Source organism: Nerophis lumbriciformis, linkage group LG34 (assembly GCF_033978685.3).
Source record: "Nerophis lumbriciformis linkage group LG34, RoL_Nlum_v2.1, whole genome shotgun sequence".
NCBI classification, from domain to species: domain Eukaryota; kingdom Metazoa; phylum Chordata; class Actinopteri; order Syngnathiformes; family Syngnathidae; genus Nerophis; species Nerophis lumbriciformis.
In genome coordinates this window covers 25,773,403-25,795,563 of record NC_084581.2, presented here as the reverse complement: position 1 = coordinate 25,795,563, position 22,161 = coordinate 25,773,403, and the positions used below count along the sequence as shown (strand labels likewise).

The following is a 22,161-nucleotide window of genomic DNA, read 5'->3' as shown; positions in this document are numbered from 1 at the left end:
TATCCCAATATTTATATTGTTTTTGTTTTGATTTAGACAAAGAAAACTTTAATGCTGATAAAGTTTGTACTTCACTTAATGTTAATAGTATAATAATGAGATTACAAAGATTGTAGTTATTATTTTTTTTTGGTTTACATAAAATTAAGGGACCATGTTTAAGTTGTATTTCATAAGATATTTTTTGTAAGAACCACAACCAATAAATGGTAATGGTACTGATAATGGATATATGGTATTCTGGGGTGTGAACAACAAAGTACACCAAACCCCGACCAAAAACCATAAGGTTTGAACCATTGACTTTGTGAACCGTTCCACCCCATATGTTGTATGTATTATTGATTACATACTTTTGTTTGTAGTTATACTAACTGTATAACTAAAGTATAAAATACAATTACACGGGTGACAACATGTCAGGTGACAAAGGGGCATACTTGGGTGGCTTGAGGTCCCTGTGGATGAGAGCCTTTGGTTTCATGCCATGGAGGTAGGCCACACCCTGGGAGCACTGTAAACACCAGCTCATGGCATGGGAAGCAGTGTAACAGGGGAGGGGTTCAGCACCATGCAGCACTACAAACAAGAAAGTGTAGTCACAACGACGACAATGACAAAATACAAAACTCTGGAGGAATAATTCACATGCATGGGTTTGTCAAAAGACTTCTGTTATACAGTAGTACCTTTGTTCATTCAAGGAAAACAACGTAATTATAAATGAAAAGCAACCTTGTTGCAGGCTGTTCGTGTAACTGACTTTTATTGGCTTAAACCAGGGCCAAACCTTTTAATAATAATAATAACCAATCCAAAGTAGGTCAGTATATGCTAAGCCATTTAAAGTAAATATGATTATTTTAGTTGTTATACTGAAAGTGATAAAGCAAATAGGTATTTGTGTTATATTCAATAATACTTCTTCTAAATAATGACTTAATTTAATTTCACTATGCCAATGAAAAACAAACTGCGAGCCAAAAATGGCCTTCTTGCTGCACATTGGACACCCATGGACCTGTCAAACTTGACATTTGTCCTGGGTATCTTCTTGTTCCCGTATTATTGGCATAAATGAAAATCCATTTTTCCCCCCAAAAAAATTGCTACAGTATATTGAATATGGAAATGTTGACAGGTATGTCCTGGCTTAAACTCTTAAATTTTGAGGACTTTTTAGCTGAAGTCGCACTCAAAGCAAATCATGTCCTTTAACCACTACACTTTATAGACATGAAATCTATTTAATGTGATTGCTCATCTTGCAAGTAATTAATGGCAGTGACAACGTTGCACAAAAATTAAGTTACAAATGAGGATTTGTAGAAAAAAGTTACATCTGATGATAATAATGAAAGCCTACAAAGCTTATACTTTTTGCTATAAGACAGTATTTTTTTTCCAAGAATATGTAAAAAAAATATATAGAAGGTAGCAAGATCATGCTGTAAGAGAAGAGTCTTCCACAAATATTAAAATAGATGGAAGCCAGTCAAAAATGATTTTGTAAGATTAATTTATATTTCAGCAACACTTTATCAACGAGTTTACTGCAACTCTTGACTTACTTATAGTTACACTCAAAAATATACAACCCACATTAAGTGCATTTCTTTTCAAAATTTACAACTTTTTATCTGCTGGCCAATTTAGCATTATAGTAAATGTGTTGAGCTATTTAAATTGTTTCTGTTTTGTTGGTTTATTGCATATTAGATAATAATATAAAATATAAAATTATGAAGGTCCAATCATTTTGAATATAACTGTACAAATGCAGATCCTTGGTCAATTAACAATGTTGTTTAAGTGTAAACTCACCATTGTAGAGTGATCCACCTTCTGCATATTCCATCACAAGGCAGACCTAAACATAATTTAAAAAAAATCCCTTATTCCACCAATACGTATTATGAATTTCATTGTAGCTAAAGCAATACAATGCACAGTCAAATAATATTCTGCATTATATATTTTCAACACAATGATGTGACAATATCTACATACCACAATGTTATGTAGATTTTTAGTTTTTTACTTACTGGATTATTGCACGAGCCATACAACTTCACAATATTAGGGTGATTTACACGTGAAAGCTGTCGGAGCTGGAGAAAAAGGCACACATAAATGCACAATAATACGATTGAGCATCTGATGTAGACGGTAAGCAATGATTTTTCAGCTAGACTGACAGTGGTTTACATTTTTTATCAAATCTGTCCAAAGACAAAAGTGAAGTGAATTATATTTATATAGCGCTTTTCTCTACTGACTCAAAACTCTTTAAATAGTGAAACCCATTATCTAAGTTATATTTCAACCAGTGTGGCTGGCACTGGGAGGAGGTGGGTAGAGTATCTTGCCCAAGGACACAACAGCAGTGACTAGGATGGTGGAAGCGGGGATCGACCCTGGAACCCTCAAGTTGCTGGCACGGCCGCTCTACCAACCGAGCCACGCCACCCCAAAACAAAGTGACAATGCTTTGGGTCAAGATCCTGTAAATCTAAAAGGGGTCATACTATGATTTTAATTGACATTTAAAACACTTCCTTGCTGTCCACATGACAAGTAATGGTGGGTCTTTGGTCAAAATTTTGCACAGATTATGTTTTACAGACCATCCTTAAGCCACTTTCCGACCGTCTCTTCAGAATGCACCATTTTGTGGGCGGTCTTATTTACATGGATCCACTTCGACTGCGTATTCTCCTCGCCAGTAGTTTTTAGCGCTTCCATATTGAGTCTACTCACTGATGTAAGTTCGAAGAATACGTTACTTTGTACTAGAAATTAGGATACATGTGTATGTACGAGCCAGTTTACCCCACAACAGGAGGATAGAAAAAAAGAAGGAGCACCAGACTACAATGGCGGACTTGTGCAAAGCGCTTTGGGTAACTATCTACAATATATTGCGATATCCGCTGACGTCACAACTGTGAAAAACGTCACAAATTGGGCAAATTCCAAAGCGCTCGTTTGGAGGAAGTATGAAAGAAGGCAACATTATTTTATAAATATCTTCGCCTGCATGGTTTGATTTCACATTTTCGGGATTTATGCAGATCCCAAATATAAAAAATACAGGTACCAAGAGGTAATAAAAGTTGGTTTTGCATAATATATACCCTTTAAGGGTGAGAGAGATATTTTACTTATTTTCACTAAAGTGTGTGTACCAAAACATACAAAAGTCAGTCCAGGTGATCTGGAATGTTTCATTGTTAAATACCACCATTAATTGTATACAAAAAGAAAAAAACAATTGTTAAGTGTAAATCAAATCAAATCAAATCAACTTTATTTATAAAGCACATTTAAAATTTACCACAGGGGTAGCCAAAGTGCTGTACAATGAACAGGTTAAAAGATAAAACGAGTACCGAGCAAACACAACACAACACAAACAGAACACGATAAAAAATAAATAATTAAAATAGAATAAATAAAAACATAAAAACAGGTTCACAGCAGGTGTATTATGGGGCGCCATTGCAGGGTGGATATCACTCAGTGTTAAAAACCATGGAATAAAAGTATGTTTTTAAGAGAGATTTAAAAACAGGAAGAGAGGAGGCTTGTCTAACACTCAGGGGTAGGTCGTTCCAGAGCTTGGGAGCAGCAACGGCGAAAGCTCTGTCACCTCTAAGCTTCAGCCTTGTGTCAGGGACCGTCAACAGCAGCTGATCGGCTGATCTTAAGGATCGGGTGGGGCAGTAAGGCTGAAGGAGGTCGGAGAGATAGGTTGGCGCGAGGTTGTTTAGACATTTAAAAACAAATAAAAGGAGTTTAAAATTGATTCGGTAACGCACAGGGAGCCAGTGAAGGGACGCTAAAATAGGGGTGATGTGCTCACGTCTGCGGGTCTGTGTTAGAAGACGAGCAGCAGAGTTCTGCACGAGCTGCAGGCGGGCGAGGGAGGCCTGGCTAATGCCAACATACAGGGCATTACAGTAATCAAGACGAGTCGAGATAAAGGCGTGGATTAATTTCTCAAGATCATGTCTTGATAGAAGCGGTTTCACTTTCGCTATTTGGCGTAATTGATAAAAGCTTTTTTGAACGACGCTGCTGATTTGTTTTTCGAATTTAAAATCTGAGTCAAACTTCACCCCCAGGTTTGTGACACAGTCGCTGAGATACGGGGTCAGAGTGCCGAGGTCAACGTTGGGGGAGGGAGAGCGACTTGGACCGAACAACATAACTTCTGCTTTATCTTCATTTAGGCTCAGGAAGTTAGCTGAAAGCCAGACTTTGATGTCGTGCAGGCAGTCAATAAGACGTTGAACCGTGTTATTTTGTGCCATGGGAAAATAAATCTGGCAATCATCGGCGTAAAAATGAAATGCAATACTGTACTTCCTAAAAATAGAACCAAGGGGGAGAAGGTAAAGCGCAAATAAAATTGGGGCAAGGATTGAGCCCTGGGGGACCCCATGTGGTAAAGGAGCTGTGGACGACATAAAACTGTCTACTTTTACACAAAAACTCCTGTCGGTTAGGTACGACCGGAACCAGTTGAGGGCGGCGCCCTTAATGCCCACACAGTTCTCAAGACGAGTGATTAAGGTGGCGTGGTCGACGGTGTCGAACGCAGCAGACAGATCTAAAAGCACCAGGACAACATATTTACCAGAATCAGTGGACAGGAGGATATCGTTAAAATTTTTTAGAAGCGCTGACTCTGTGCTGTGGAGGGCTTTAAAACCGGACTGGAACAGCTCAGTGATACCATTATCCTCTAAGAAGGGCAACAACTGACTGTAGACAACCTTCTCTAATATTTTGGAAATGTATGGAAGATTAGAGATACTGTAGGTCTGAGGTTAGAGAGGAGAGAGGGGTCGAGGCTGGGTTTTTTAAGTAGAGGTCGTACCACTGCATGTTTAAACTCTACTGGAACTATTCCAGAAGAGAGGCTACTATTGATAATGTTAAGGACACTTGATCCAATAGTAGCAAGTACCTCCTTAAACAGGCGAGGTGGGAGGGCATCTGCAGGAGAACCAGAGGGCTTTATATGACTAACTGTGTCACTTAAAAAAGAAAAGGACACCGGCTCAAACTGATGGAAAACAGAAGAGAAATGCAGAGGAACAGAAGGGTCATATGAAGGCTGAGATAGACTGGCTCTAGTTGACACAATTTTGTCAGTGAAAAAATGGAGACAATTTTCACAGAATTCAAAAGAAGCATCAAAACCAACAGATTTGGGAGCATCAATGATAGTGGGGAATAGAGCTTCGTAAGTCACATTACTAGTTTTGCTAAGCCCTCCATTTTGGTTGGGTGAAAAGAAGCTAAAATGGATCCTAATATCCTGCGAGTTTACTAGACATTTTAATCACATGGATACTGAACAATAGAACACGCAATTTTATAGATGAAACCCGACCCATATAATGCCCCTGTGTGCTTTTATGTCTATCGAGTCAGCTATAAAGAACGACCAAAGTTCTACAGTATCCTAACATACAGTATACACATATTAGGGGTGCTAGGTACTTGGTAAAATACCAGACCATTCTGTCCGCCTCGCATGGAACAATCCACCCCTATGGACCACAGTTTTTTGGTTTTGTAATGAATTTTGCTGTGTCTGTGTGTGTGTGTGTGTGTGTGTGTCTGCATATATAGTCCGCCTCTCGCCCGAAGTCATAGGCGCCAGCTTACCCGCGACACTAATGAGGATAAGGAGTAAAGAAAATGAATGGATGAATATCTAGTTGGGTTAATAAACATTTGCAATTTGGGTCACTACTTGCCAATAAGGTGTCATGGTGCATCTTTCTGCCAAACCACAGGTAAGACGCACATGTGTGTACGAGTAGTCAAGGAATAAGATATAATTTACCATTTGAAAGCGTTGTGTTTCATTAGTTACCTGAAGAAAAGTCTTAAATTATTCAGTACACCAGTGATACTGTATTTACTGCCAAATGCAGGTTTTGCTGTCAAGCCATGTGTTACAACAGTAATAGACTGGCCTGCCAGTAGTCCAGATCTGTCTCCCATTGAAAATGTGTGGCACAATATGAAGCCTAAAATACCACCCGGACTGTTGAACAACTTAAGCTGTACATCAAGCAAAAAAATAATTCCACCTGAAAAGCTTAAAAAAATGTTCTCCTCAGTTCCCAAACGTTTACTGAGTGTTACAAGGAAAGGCCATGTAACACAATGGTAAAAATGCCCCTGTACCAACTTTTTTGCAATGTGTTGCTCCCATTAAATTCTAAGTTAATGATTATTTGCAGTTTCTCAGTTCGAACATTAAATATCTTGTTTTTGCAGTATATTCAATTCAATATAAGTTGAAAAGGATTTGCAAATCATTGTATTCTGTTTTTATTTCTGAATTACTCACTCACTCATACCATGGCCTAGGAGGCCGTAAGGGTGTCACGGTGGATGCTTGGGCAGTCAGGGATCTCCAGCGCTCACGATCTTCTGCTGTTCGTAGCAGGGTTTGGAAGCTGCAGCCAGTCCATTCTTTGATGTTGTCCATCCAGGCCTTTCTCTGTCTGCCTCGTCTCAGCTTCCCCTCTACTGTTCCCTGCAGGATGGTCTTTGACAGGGAGGTGTGCCTTGTGACATGACCAAACCAGGTCAGCTTGCGACGTTTAACTGTTGAGAGTATAGGTTCCTGTTCGCCAGCATGGGTGGTAACTAGCTGTCTAACATAATCATTTGTCCAGTGTTCACTGTATGATATATGTAGCATTCTTCTGTAACACTTGCTTTCAAAGGACTGTATCCTGCGCTCAGTGTCCGCTGTGAGCGTCCAGCTCTCACAACCATAGAGTAGGGTGGAAAGAGCAAGTGACTTGTAGAGTCTGACCTTCACCTGGAAGCTGATGGTATTCTTCTTCCAGATACTGGTCAGTCTTGTCATGGCTGATGTTGCTATGCGATTCTTGCTCTGATCTCTTTTGTGGAGCTGCCATCTTCACTCACAAAGTGAGTGAAGATGGCAGTATTTAAAAGTCCTTTACTTCCTCCAGGGTTTGTCCATTCAATGTGATGTTCGGTGGTGGTAAGTGATTGTGACTGTTGTCCAGGACCTTGCTCTTCTCTGCACTTATCTCCATTCCATAAGCTCTCGCCGCTTCCTCCAGTCTGGTGGTCAGTTCCTGGAGTTCAGCCTCACTTTTTCCCATAATGTCGATGTAATCCGCAAAGCAAAGGTTGAAGACGGGTCTTCCTCCGATGGTAACGGAGGTGTGGAATTCTTGGGAGTGCTTTTTCCATGATGTTCTCCAGGAAGACATTAAATAGGACAGGGGAGAGGAGACAGCCTTGGCGGACACCAATAAATGTTTTAAAAGGTTCTCCTATGCTGTTGTTGATGAGAACTACACTGTTTGAGTCTGTATAAAGTGCTTGGATGACCTGTATGAGATTATTGTCAAAGTTGTAATTTCTGAGAACCTGCCATAGTCCTTCATGCCAGACACAGTCAAAGGCTTTTTTAAAGTCAATGAAGTTGTGGTATAAGTTGTGTTGGTGCTGAAGGTGCTTCTCAATCAGTAGTCTGACGTTGAAGATCTGTTCGGTGGTGCTCCGTTTTGGTCTGAATTCAGCCTGTTCCTCGGCTGAATTACACAACGTGCCAACTTCACTGGTTTTGGGTTTTGTAGATCTGGGCCTCCATGTGTTGAAACGATATCAGTAAATTGCTGCAAAAACTTGGTCTCCATTTGCAGCTACCGTTGTAATGGCCACAGGGATCAATCCATATAGATAAATATTGCCAGTCACAATTTGCTTGTACTGTCGTTTATTTATGAATCGTTATGAACCGTCACAGGCATATCCAATAATAACGGTAATATAAAAAATGTAAATTAATGGAATTTGGGAATATACATGGCATCGGGTGCTATCACACGGGCGGAAGCGGAAACTGACGTTAGACACCACCTGGACCACCTGTCAGCCAGATCGTTTTACTGCGGAACCACTACTTGGAGCAAATTTACCATTGTCCTGTAGAGAACTAGGACAAAAAGAGACATTTACCAGGAAGATTTGAGTAGGACGCGCGGTACCGCAAGTACGCTGCGGCTTCCAACGTTTTAGCGCTCGCCTGTACATGCATGCCGCTACTAGTATGGTACGTATGTAACTTTGGGGACTTTGGGTAATATAGTTGCTGTATAAACTTTGGGTGGTGAATTGCACTTCGGGATATGGGGTATGTTGCGCAGATGTTGGCATTGTATTGGCGGGTTACATGGACAGGAGGGGGAGATATTTGTTATGCAGGATTAATTTTTAGAGTATTAAGAATAAGCCTGATAATGTTGTGGCTAATGGTCATATGTCTTTTGTTTATTTGTTGTTCAACACATTCCCTGCTGAATATCAGGTCCTACCCTGTGACTCCTTAATTAGCGTAGTGGCAGCGACACCCGGAGAACATGGGTGCGTTTGTTACACAATCATTAGGCTTATGTGAGCATTCCGTGATAGCACTCAGTAAATATCTTAATCGATTGCCACAACATAAAAATAGCAAATAAGACAAATACTGCACTATAATATATACAAGATATGTATAAGACTTAATTCAACACTAAATTTAAACCGAACATAGCTAGAATAGGCATTATGTACTAAAGTGTGATATAGCAAGGGCCGATCATACTGAAACAAATATCGATGTATTCCAGCACTACATCTGTTTATCTCAGCTCTATATGCATCTTAACTTTTTGGTGGAGGAAACAGTACACTTCCCACTGGTTTCATCTTCTTCGCTTGTAAATTATTGCTGATCTTCAACCAAAAAGAACTCTATTTTAAGTATAGATGCAAGAGTGAACTGGTTTCCAATCACATAATTTAGGTACCATATTTTCCGTACTATGAGGCGCCATTAAAAATGTTTTTCTTTCTCAAAACTCGACAGTGCACCTTATAACCCGGTGCGCCTAATGTATGGAATAATTCTGGTTTTGCTTACTGACCTCGAAGCTATTTTATTTGGTACATGGTGTAATGATAAATGTGCCCAGTAGATGGCAGTCACACACAAGAGATACGTGTAGACTGCAATATGACTCAAGTAAACAACACCAACATTTTATATGTTCCTTTGAAAATATAGAACATTACACGTGGTGCTCAAAAATCTATCAAAATGTTTTAGTACAACTTTGGTAAGCTATGAAGCCGCACCCCTTGATGGATTGTACTGTGCTTCAAGATACAAGTATTATTATGGTGTGTGTATAAGGTAAGACATATTATCTGGCGTTTTGTTCCGCAATGTTATGCAAAAGCAACTTTTCTTTCCTTCTGGTACCTGCTGATCTGTATTTGGGATCTGCATAAGTCCTGAAAAATTACGCCGTTTATCGACAACGTAGTCGATAAACTTCTTCTTTTTCTCTATCTTCTTGTTATGGGACATTCCTCCTCCGCTGTTGCCATTTCTAATATAAAGTAGTGTAAAGTTCTTAGATCTGCCATGAAAGCGCTAAAACATACCGGTTTTACATACATACATTATTCACCCAAGGAACTTTAGTTATTAGAGAGTTCCGGTCAGACGGTTTTTCACGGGACACATTTCCGCCGGATGAGGAGATGCTGCTCCGCTATTGATTTAAGTAAAGTCTGAATGTCATTAAAACAGTTAGCTCCATCTTTTGACACTTCTCCCACTTCCCTCCTTGCACGCTACACCGGTACAATAAAGATGACAGGGAGAAGACGCTGTCGAAGGTGAGCCATGTAAAGACCGCCCACAAAACGGCGCATCCTGAAGAGACTGTCAGAAAGCGACTTGAAGATGGTCTGTAAAACATAATCTATCCAATACAAGGAAATGTTTTAAATTTAGAAAAAAATCATAACATGACCCCTTTTAATGCACTCTATAATCCGGTGTGCTTTTCGTATGAAAAAAAAAAAAGAATAGACCCGCTCATCGGCAGTGCGCCTTATAATACGGTGCACCATATGGTCCAGAAAATATGGTGCTCTCATTTTTATAAACATGGAACATCATAAAGATGTAACAGAAGCGACAGAAGACAAGTTTCAGCGACAGACGGACCAAATGGCCGAGGGTGTAATAAACAAAGTTGGAAAAGTAAGTGGTGTGACCACTTTTTCAGTCATACATTTTTTTTGGTACTTTTTCAACAATACTAATATACTATGTTCATTTCACTGTTTTTATCTGTCTCAACCTGATCCATCACCCGTAACTTGCTCTGCTGTCACTTCCGTTTAGTCCGCCACATGTTTTGTGGCTTAAAGTTGAGTTGTTGTGTCGTAATGTATAATATTGTCTTACGGCGTTTGCATTTATGACCTTTCTCAACCATCTTTTGGGCAGACAGACTTAATGTTTAACATTTAATGTTTTTCTTTATTCTACTATCGATAACATTTACATATTGCCTTTTAAAACGATGTTGGATCGATACCTATCTTCCGGAAGGTCTACTTTCGGAGCACAGATCGATATACTTGAAATTTCTATCAATCAATCTTTAGACCCCTAATTTACATGCATTTCAAAAATTCTGTAACTCATAACTATTATATGGGATCCCATGATTAGACTGTGCCAGTGTAAGTTATGAAGCATATTAACTAGGGGTGGAACAATTAATCGATATACGGATTTATATTAATTAGAATCAATCGATCTGTGCTATTGCAAGACTGGCTTCCAGAAGATAGGTATCTATACAACATTGTTTTAAAAGGAAATCGATTGATTTTATCGATACTAGAAAAAGGAAAACAATGAATGTCAGAACGGCAGAGTTGACATGAAGTTTAGCACTTGTAATGATAAGGACGTTGAACGTTAAAACTATTTGCCCGTCTTTGGCGTTGTCAAAACAAAAATGGCGGATAGCTACGGTGACTTAGAAATGTCAGAACAAATGCCACAAGACAATAGCATTAATTACAACACAAAAACTTTCAGGTACAGCATGTTTGCAAAAGCTACAACAAAGACAAATGACAACACCATTATATGAATTAGCAACAACTTCTTCTTTTGTTCACTTCCTGTTCTCAATTTATTCACAATATACTACATAAGTAATAAAAATAACAAATAAATAATTGGTGAAGTAAGTTATATTTCATATGGTGAGATGAGTAAGATTATCTAGAAAATGAATGGATGGATGAAATAAATTCAGAATGTTTATCATGGTTTTTCTTCTTTGTACTTTGTAAACACTTTAAATTTGAAGAGTTTCTTGAAGTGGATTATATTAATACATTGTTTGATTTTATTTGCTTAATCCATTCCATAATTTAATTCTACATACTGATATACTGAAGGTCTTAAGTGTTGTACATGCGTACAAATGTTTTAAATTACATTTTTCTCTAAGATTATATTTCTCCTCTTTTGCTGAGAAGTATTGTTGTATATTCTTGGGTTTGCTTTGTGAATAATTTTATCTGTTTGCAAAGTCACTAAGTCGTGGAATTTCAACTCACCGATTCATTTCAGATCGTGTTGTTCCAAAAAAATTAATATTGTCTCTGAATCGTATCGGCAACAACACAATCTGAATCGAATCAAATCGTTGTTAAAACGAACCGTTAAAACCTTAATGTAAACATTTTAGTGCCATTAAAAACTTAACAGCCATAATTAAACTGTGCTGGTATAAGTTATGACGCATATTAACAATATATTAAGCCACTGTCAGTCTGAGCCTATAAAGCAGCACTCTGGTTGTGTGAATACCTCAACAATAAATGCTTTTCTTTCCGATTCACTTTCAATAGTCTTGATTGCAACATCTTTGCCTTTCCACTTGGCTTTGCAAACCACCCCAAAAGCTCCTCGTCCCACTACCTGAAAATGTAACGGCAACAAATGTTGGTGTAAGCTTGTGGTAAATGACAACACAAAAAATATACAGCCTACCTCCTCCACGTCAATGTCTTCATAATTAATCTCCTCAAATGGATATCCAGGGGGTGTCTCGAGCATATCGGTGGACAGAGACATTACTAGCTCACGTCAGCCACCAACTGCGAAAGTAAAAGCATACATGGAACAGAACATCTATTAGTCCAGTGTTTTCCAACCTTTTTTGAGCCAAGGCACATTTTTTTCATTGAAAAAATCCTGAGGCACACCACAAGATCCATCCATCCATCCTTTTTCTACCGCTTGTCCATTTCTGGGGTAGCGGGGGGTGCTTTAGCTTATCTCAGCTGCATTCGGGCGGAAGGCGGGGTACACCCTGGACAAGTCGCCACCTCATCACAGGGCCAACACAGATAGACAGACAACATTCACACTCACATTCACACACTAGGGCCAATTTAGTGTTGCCAATCAACCAATCCCCACAAGCAGAAATCATTAAAAGACGAAACTCAGTAGTTGACAATAAAAAGTTGTTCTCGCAATTGTTGGATATGAATTTAACCCATAACCAAGCATGCAGGGGTGATCAAGAGTGATGGGTCAAATGCAGAGAATAATTTCACCACACCTAGTGTGTGTGTGACAATCATTGGTACTTTAACTTGAAAAAAAAAGTAGCCTCTGCGCATGCGCATAGCATAGATCCAACGAATCGATGACTAAATTAATCGGCAACTATTTTTATAATCGATTTTAATCGATTATTTGTTGCAGCCCTAACGCCGTGACTTATTTTGAGTTTGTTGGTGTTTTCCTGTGTGTAGTGTTTTAGTCCTTGTCCTGCGCTCCAATTTTGATGGTTTTTCCCTGTTGTGTTGGTATTTTCCTGTTGCAGTTTCATGTCTTCCTCGAGCGCTATTCTCCACACCTGCTTTGTTTTCGCAATCTAGACTATTTAAGTTGAGCGGACGCTTTCCTTATTTGTGGGGACATTGTTGATTGTCATGTCATGTACGGATATACTTTGTGGACGCCCTCTCTGCAAGTCTTTGCTGTCGTCCAGCATTTTGTGTTTAGTTTACTTTGCAGTCAGTTCAGTTTTAGTTTTGTTTTGCATAGCCATGCCTTAGCTTCAATGCATTTTCTTTATTTTTGGTTTAAGCATAAGATACCTTATTACCAGCACACTGCCTCCCGCTGTCGTCTGCATATTGTGATCATGCATGACGTGTTCCTGACTACAAAGCAATTAGCTACCTGCTGCCACCTACTGATATGGAACAGTATAACACGGTTACTCTGCCGAGCTCTAGACAGTTCAGACACTCAACAACGGCACATTATTTAAGGATTATAATTACTTTTGTGCAAAAAATATTGTTAACCCAATTAGGTGAAATGACATAATCTCCCACGGCACACCAGACTGGATTTCACGGCACACTAGTGTGCCGCGGCACAGTGGTTGAAAAACACTATTAGTCAGTGTAACGACACAGTATCATAGATACGTTAAACAATATCTATAGGTGCAATGCCCAGGACGTTACTTTATACAGTATATAAAATGGAGACAGATAGTTGGTGTTTAACGCAGTAAAAAGATGATAAACTAGTGATCAACGAGGGCTACTAGCTTACACTGCAAGTAAACTAGAAGTTATTTCAAACGATCATTTGACAACAAACCAAGCTAACGCACCACTATGATCATATTTGACTTATTAGCATATGAAAAGCTATAATAAACATGAGTGAAATGAGGCCTACAGTTGTTATTAAGTAAGGTTTAGCTGGCCGGCCTGCTAACACCACACGGACATACCGGGGCTTTTTTAGCTCACCAGCACCGGCTCTCTGGACGTGGCGATGTCTTTTATTCATGAACAAAAACTCCATCAACAACGTCCTTTAAACAAAAGTGGCGTTTCGCTCTCACGTCGACAGTCGAACATAACTGGTCTAGCAGGATGGGTAAATGTGTATTTTTATTCTTCGCAACAACTCCATCAGGAAGTGAGTGCGCACTTCTATTTCGTCCCCCGGCTCATTGAACACAATTTATTCTAACCTGGAAGGAAGCGCGGCTAAATGTTCAAGTTAATTCAACTATTGTTTGGGGGAAAATACAAAAAGCCTGACCGCTTAACGCTTACATTTTCCAGAAATACAAAAAAAAGAACCGTTTTTGGATCCAAAATGACGTCACTGAGGACGCATAGGGGCGGCAATATTGCAGATTTGAAAATGATCTGATATATATACGTGTGTGTGGATGTGAGTGTGAATGTTGTCTGTCTATCTGTGTTGGCCCTGCGATGAGAAGGCGACTTGTCCAGGGTGTACCCCGCCTTCCGCCCGATTGTAGCTGAGATAGGCTCCAGCACCCCCCGCGACCCCAAAAGGGAATAAGGTAGGAAATGGATATATATATATATATATATATATATATATATATATATATATATATATATGAAATTGTACATGGCCAAAATTAAGTACGAAAATATTGAAATAATATATTATTTCAATGTTTATTTTTATTGATTATTTATTTTATTTATTTTTGCCATGTACAATTCATAATTAATTGGCTGTTGATTTTCTTGTATTTATTATGTCATATATATGTATATATATATATATATATATATATATATATATATATATATATATATATATATATATATATATATATATATATATACACATATATATATATATATATATATATATATATATATATATACATATATATACATATATATACATGTATATATACATATATATATAAATATATATATATATATATATATATATACATATATATATACATATACAGTATATACATATATATATAAATATATATATATATATATATATATATATATATATATATATATATATATATATATATATATATATATATATACATATATATATATATATATATATATATATATATATACATATATATATATACATATATATATATATATATATATATATATATATATATATATATATATATATATATATATATATATATATATATATATATGTCTTAATAAGGTTATCCAAAAAATAGTGCTCGATACCGTAGTAGAGCGCAATATATGTATGTGTGGGGAAAAAAATCACAAGACTATTTCATCTCTACAGGCCTGTTTCATGAGGGGGGTACCCTCAATCGTCAGGAGATTTTAATGGGAGCATTCGCATACCATGGTTTATATAGGGAACAGAGTGGGTGGGTACAGGCTGGCCTAGGGGCGTGGTGATTGGTTCATGTGTTACCTAGGAGGTGTTTCCGTCTATGGCGGCATGTTGTTACAATTTCGCTGCGCTTGTTGAGGGATGACAGGTCTGGACGGTAAATAATAAACAGTTTCTCTTTCAAGCATAGGTTGCATCTTTTATTACCACTATTGTAAGGTGTGCTGGATGCAAGAATTTGCCATGTTATTGAATATTCAACATTATTGTCCTTGAGGTCCCAAATGTGTTTGCTGAGTTCTGTGGTATTTCGCAGGTTTTTGTTCCTGAAAGAAGCCTTGTGGTTGTTCCATCTGGTTTTGAATTCACCCTCGGTTAATCCTACATATGTGTCGGATGTGTTAATGTCCTTGCGTATTACCTTAGATTGGTAGACAACTGATGTTTGTAAGCATCCCCCGTTGAGGGGGCAATCAGGTTTCTTTCGACAGTTACATGCTTTGTTGGTTTTGGAGTCGTTCTGACTGGGGGTCGACGGCTCATTTGCAATTGTTTTGTTGTGGTTTGAGATGATTTGTCGTATATTGTTCATGCAGCTGTAGCTCAATTTGATGTTGTTCTTGTTGAATACTTTTCTTAGGTTGTTGTCTTTGGGAAAGTGTTTGTCAATCAGGTTGAGGAATTTGTGTCCAATGTTCGTTGAGACGTTTTTGCTGTATGGGGGGTTGTACCAGATGATGCCGTTTCGTTTTCTGTTCTTTTTTGGCTGGTTTCCTGGCGTGGGTTCATAGGTGAGGGTGAAATTGTATCCGCTTTCATCAAGGGCTTTTTGGTACGGGGGGGTTGCTTGGTCAAATTCAGCTTTGCTAGATGACAGCATCGATAGCCTTTTATTGATTCCGGTAGGTATTCTTTTCGTGGTGGTGGGTGGATGGTTGCTGTCATGGTGCACGTATTGGAGTGTTGTGTTGGGTTTCGTGAATGGTTGGTAGCTGTTATTTCTCAGGTTGAAAGTTACGTCAAGAAAGTTGACGGTTTGCTTGTTGGCTTCAATCGTGATCCGTAGGCCGTTCTCTTTGAAAATTTGGCATATGCGCTTCTTGGTATTCTCGCTGCTCCTTGGCGAGGCGCGACACACTGCCAGTCCGTCATCACGGTAAATACCAAGGTTCAGATTGAGGCTAGCGAGCTGGGAGAGGAGGAAACTCCCAACGAGTTCACACGTTTCTGCTCCGTCAAAACTTCCCATAGTGACGTCAAATGTTGCATTGTTCTTTTTTTGCCATGGTGTACTGTTGTGGATGAGAATGGAGTTTTTTGCGTGGATGATGATGTTTCTTTCGTTGCCTGTGATTGAGTCGTAGTCTGAGGCGAAGTCTAGTGCTTGAGTCAGTAGGTCTTGCGTGATGGAAGGGTAAAATTCCTCGATATCAAAGGAGATAAAGTTGTGCTGTTGTTTGTCTTGGATGTTGTTGAACCATTTGATTACTGCTGCTGTATTTCTCCATTGGTTGAGTGGTGTTTTGTCCTTGATTCAACATCGACTACTCCACGAAGAACATTCCCATACCCGCGCAGAATGACTACAAGCTAACAGAGGACGCCATCGCTGTTGCTCTCCACTCTGCTCTGAACCACCTGGAGCAGCAGCAGAGCTACGTCCGGATGCTCTCTGTGGACTATAGCTCTGCCTTCAATACAATAATCCCGGACAGACTCTGCAATAAACTGGACACTCTTGGCCTCCCCCCTCTCACAAACGCCTGGATAAGGGACTTCCTAACGGACCGACCCCAGAATGTGAGACTTGGCCCGCACCTCTCATCCTCCCGCACGCTGAGCATCGGCTCCCCACAGGGCTGTGTGCTGAGCCCCCTCCTCTACTGCCTTTACACCCATGACTGCAGTCCGGCCCACAGTGACAACCTTACCGTCAAGTTCGCCGACGATACCACAGTGGTCGGGCTCATCTCCAGGGGTGACGAGGCTGCCTACAGAGAGGAGGTCCTGAAGCTGACGGCCTGGTCTTCGGAGAACAACCTCGCTCTCAACACCAGCAAGACCAGAGAGATCATCGTCGACTTCAGGAGGAGCAGCACCGACCCTGCCCCCCTCTACATCAACGGCGAGCGTGTAGAGAGGGTCCACACCTTCAGGTACCTTGGAGTCCACATCTCTAATGACTTCTCCTGGACAGTCAACACCACATCAATCATCAAGAAGGCTCAGCAGCGGCTACACTTCCTTAGAGTCCTCGGGAAGTACAACCTGAAGCCTGACCTGCTGCTGACCTTCTACCGCTCGTCCATCGAGAGCCTGCTGACCTACTGTATTACGGTATGGTACGGCAGCTGCACTGCAGCAGACAGGGAGAGGCTGCAAAGAGTGGTCAAGACGGCTCAGAAGATCATCGGCCGCCCTCTCCCCTCTCTGACGGACATCTACACCTCCCGCTGCCTCAACAGAGCCAGTGCCATCATCAAGGACAGCACCCACCCTGGCTCTGACCTGTTCCACCTGCTGCCCTCTGGGAAGCGCTACAGGTGCATTAAAACCAAAACAAACAGGCTAAAGAACAGCTTCTTCCCCAGGGCCATAACCATCCTGAACGGACTGCCCCATTGTCCCTCATAACTGCCTTCTCTTCGGTGCAATAACCCATTCCACCAACCACCCTGTTTTTGTTTTTGTTTTTTTCATGTATATATTCATTTCACACCATATTCATTGCACTTCTACATTTTTTATATTTTTATATATTTGCACATTGTTTTTCTAGCATGCACACATCGCACTGTATGGAATGGCCTCAATCTCGTTACCTTGCGTAATGACAATAAAGCTGATTCTGATTCTGATTCTGATTCTATATATATATATATATATATATATATATATATATATATGAAATTGTACATGGCCAAAATTAAGTACAAAAATATTGAAATAATATATTATTTCAATGTTTATTTTTATTGATTATTTATTTAATTTATTTTTGCCATGTACAATTCATAATTAATTGACAAGAAAATCAACAGCCAATTAATCCAAACTGTAGGCACCACAGTTTCAACTTGCTAGGAAGTAAGGTCTTGTCAATGCGGACAAGGCCTTTGATGGTTTCTTCCCTCAGGTGATTGCTCTAGTCCGAGTCTTTGAGACTTGCGTTTTACAATCGCCATAGACTCTTGACTAGCAGCTCTGACACCAACGGAATGGGAGTATCCTCGATGTAGAACCTCTGGTCCGTGAGTTTCCCCTTGACAATAGATATGCTCCTGGACTTGCTGGGTTTAAACTTCATCTGTGCCCATGTAATGTTGGTATGAAACTTTCCCAGCAGATGTTTAGTGCATGCAACAGTTGAGGTCAAGGTGGTCATGTCGTCCATGTAGGCACGGATGGGAGGTAGACGCTGTCCCCCTCTCTCTCAGACGTTATCCACCCACAACCCATTTGGAAGCTCAAATTATCACTTCCATTGCCATGGTGAAGACTAGAGGGGATATGGTACATCCAGCCATTATTCCCTCTTCCAGAGATTGTCATGATGTGGTGTATTCTGTTGTTTTGACACAGAATTGCAGATCACGGAAGTGATTTTCACCAGGTTTGTTATGGTGTTTGGGATGTGGAAGAAGTTGAAGGCTGTCCAGATGAGAGAATGAGGGACGGATCCAAAAGCATTGGCTAGGTCTAGGAATAAGACGTGCAGGTCTCTTCCTTCCCTCTTGGCAGATTGGATTGGGTGCCATATCATGCTTGTATGCTCCAAGCAGCCTGAGAAACCAGGTATTCCAGCTTTCTGCACGGATGTATCAATCAAGCTGTTTTGCTTCAGGTACGTTGTTATCCTTTTAGCAACGATGCTAAAGAAGACCTTCCCTTCAACGTTTACCAGGTTGATCTGCCGTAATTAATACATTTTTGAGGCATCTTTTTCCTTTGGAAATAACACTCCCCCAGCTCTGCGCCACACTTTTGGGATGGTTTGCTTCGTCCACATCACCTTCATCTGCCTCCACAGAAAGCGTAAGACATTTGGGGAATTTTTGTACAGCTGATATGGAACTCTATTTGGTCCTGGAGTTGAAGCTCCCCTTGATTTCCTCACTGCTTCCTCAACCTCGCTCCACCTTGGGGGACTGTCGTCCAGCTGGTGTTCTGGTTGAGGTATTGGTGGCATGTCTGATGGTATCTCTCTCTGTTCGAATCTTTGACTGTCTGTGTGAGTGGTTTTCAGGTGGTCTTCCAGTTCCCTCTTTGGCACCTTAAGTGACCCACTCTTTTCCTTTGTGAAGAGGCCTTTCACAAATCTGAAAGGGTCCTTGTAGAAGGATGTTCTTGCCCTTTCCCAGGTGTGCCCCCCTCTGCCTTTACCCCTAGATGTCATTTAGCAGCCCAGTTTGGGTCCTTTCTCTTGAACCATATCCATCTGCTACTTCGTTCAGCAGCATCCGACAGCGATTTGACAGCCCGCCGGAAGGCCTGACCTCTCAATCCCATTCCTTTCAGGAGCTTGGTTGTGGACGTAGCAACGAAGCCTCTGTATATTTATATATATAAATATATATATATATATATATATTAGAATTGTATTTATTATTTCTTATATTATTATATATGAAGTAATAAATAAATGTGTATGTATATATGTGTGTATATATATAAGAAAAAGTATTTATTATTTATTATATAAATATATATTAAGTAATAAATACATTTATATATATATAGTCGAGGTTACTGTGGTTTATCCGTTATACGGTGCTTAATACTGGGGTAGAGCGGAATATACGTTAGGTCAGAAAAAAAAACAGAGGCTATTTCATCCCTACAAGCCTGTTTCGAAGGTTATTATATATATATATATATATATATATATATATATATATATATATATATATATATATATATATATATATATATATGTATGTATGTATGTATGTATGTATGTATGTATGTATGTATGTATGTATGTATGTATGTATGTATGTATGTATATATATATATATGTATATATATATATATATATATATATATATATATATATATATATATATATATATATATATATATATATATATATATGTATGTGTGTGTGTGTGTGTGTAATTAACTTACAAATCAAGGATTTTTCAATACAACACGATTCAATACTTCCTTCAATACTCAGGCCGAGCGGTCCACAAAGCAATACAAAATAAAAAATAATTCAATACAATCCTCATACAAATAAAACCTGTTAAAGTAAATCTGAGAGACAATACAAATGAGATTAAAATAAGATATATATAAATAAATTATTTACAGAAAACACTGGGCTTATATAAAATAACTTTCCCCAAAAAAGATTAGAATGTAAGGGCTTTTCTACGATACGAAGTAAAAACTGATGCATAAACTTAAACTTACTTACTTATATTTATACACATGTATGTATGTACATATATACATATGTGCTTGTATTTATATAGTATAAAACGTGATAAAATATATGTACATGTACAACGTTAATTTTAGTTATTCTCCAGTGTGGATACCTCAAAGGTGGCGTTTTACCTCCAATCCTCAGTTCCATGCCATGTTTTGTTTTTTGCCTTGTTATTGTCAATATTGCCATATGTGTGTGCTTGTATGTGCTGTGTGTGAATGCGTGTTATTGTTTAGTTTTTTGTCTGTTTTTTTGTTTTGTTTTGTTTTGTACAGCAATTTGGGCTTGCCACTTTCCTGTGCACAAAAAGTGCTATATGAATAAAGTTTGATTTGATTTGATTTGATAAAAGCTTGAAACCGTTTGCTGTCACATGGCAGTACATTGTGTATAAGTTATGGTCAAGGAGGTCAAAAATCGACAATTGCTGTTATCTAACCTCGCACCAGCTACTGTTGTCATTGGCATTCCAGCCTTCCTGGCGACCCTTCACTTCCCATACTTGTATCTTTTCTGGGTTGCAGGGAAAGCTTTTGATACCAACGGTATTAAAATATGGCAATCTATACATTTGAGTAACATAATTTATACAACTTTTTCATTTGAAAATTTTATGCACTAGTTTGTAGTATATTTTCTAAGCCAACTTTTATCTGATCATAATGATGCCTTGCTTTTGCAGACATTAAAGCACTGTTGTTGATATTAAGTCACACTTTCAAGGTGTTCTCTATCCCCTGTGCAGGACAAGGACATTCTTTGAGTGAAACATCTTTAACCCTCACAGGAATAATTTAAAATGGTGTGGATGTTTGCTCTGTTGGCTCTGTGAGTTCAGCTCAAACACTCAATAAATACTAGATGAAGCTCTTTGAACTGCCTTTTTACAAGTCCTTGGAAAAAAATATTAATGTAAAAAAAGTGCAAAAATCCAAAGCACTCTCTTATTGTGTCAAAATGACTTATTATTCATGGCAGGACTTAATGGACCTTACTCAGACCCAATGCGTTTTAGCCATCTGACCTTCATCAGCGGGGAAACAGATTTCACAATACTCCATTAAACCTTAAAAAGGTGTTCTGCTACTGAGGCTTTGCCACCTGTAACCCTTAAAAAGCAAAATAAATCTGGTTGATTTTCAGAATAAAACTCCATGTGTTTAATGATAAGTTGCTTATCAATGTTAAAACCACACAATTCTGTAAAAACAAACCGACACATTCATCTTTCTTCTCTTTCTTCAGTTTATTGTTGAAAAAAAATTTTTAACTAGAAAATCTGTGCCCTGGACCTCAGGCCGTGTGTCGTGTCGCCGGAAGCCGCTGTACTTATTTGATGGTGCCCAGTGTCTGAATCTGTGAGTTTTAGGTGTAACTGTACAAAATGAGCCACTGAGCTGCCTAAAACAGTTTATGCAAACAGCATGTTTACATAAAATGCTAACACTGACCATGTGTGCTAACCATAGCATGATAACAGTCAGCATGTTCCATATACCAAGTTATGTGACTCAAAGGTGTATGGCTGCAAAAATAGAAAACAAAGTGTAACATTAGATGAAAAAGTTAGCATGCTTAAGTTAGCTTGCTAGCATGCTATCGTTTGCATGCTGACATTTAACAAGTGTCA

General features: G+C 39.0%; 1 protein-coding gene across 3 annotated transcripts in view; it reads right to left on the bottom strand.

The window, feature by feature from the left end:
- map3k7 (mitogen-activated protein kinase kinase kinase 7) overlaps window positions 1-13,927 on the bottom strand; it is a 55,596-nt gene extending 41,669 nt beyond the window's left edge. The window contains exons 1-6 of one of the 3 annotated variants that reach the window (XM_061929854.2): window positions 13,704-13,927; window positions 11,930-12,036; window positions 11,747-11,857; window positions 2,046-2,111; window positions 1,825-1,870; window positions 441-579 (exon numbers count right to left, since the gene is read on the bottom strand). In XM_061929854.2, the coding sequence (XP_061785838.1) occupies window positions 441-579; window positions 1,825-1,870; window positions 2,046-2,111; window positions 11,747-11,857; window positions 11,930-12,013 (446 nt within the window). In that variant the 5' untranslated portion in view covers window positions 12,014-12,036; window positions 13,704-13,927. The remainder of the gene's footprint in view (window positions 1-440; window positions 580-1,824; window positions 1,871-2,045; window positions 2,112-11,746; window positions 11,858-11,929; window positions 12,037-13,703) is intronic. The other 2 variants (XM_061929853.2, XM_061929852.2) reach the window with 2 other exon arrangements.
- Between the last annotated feature and the right edge of the window lie 8,234 nt (window positions 13,928-22,161).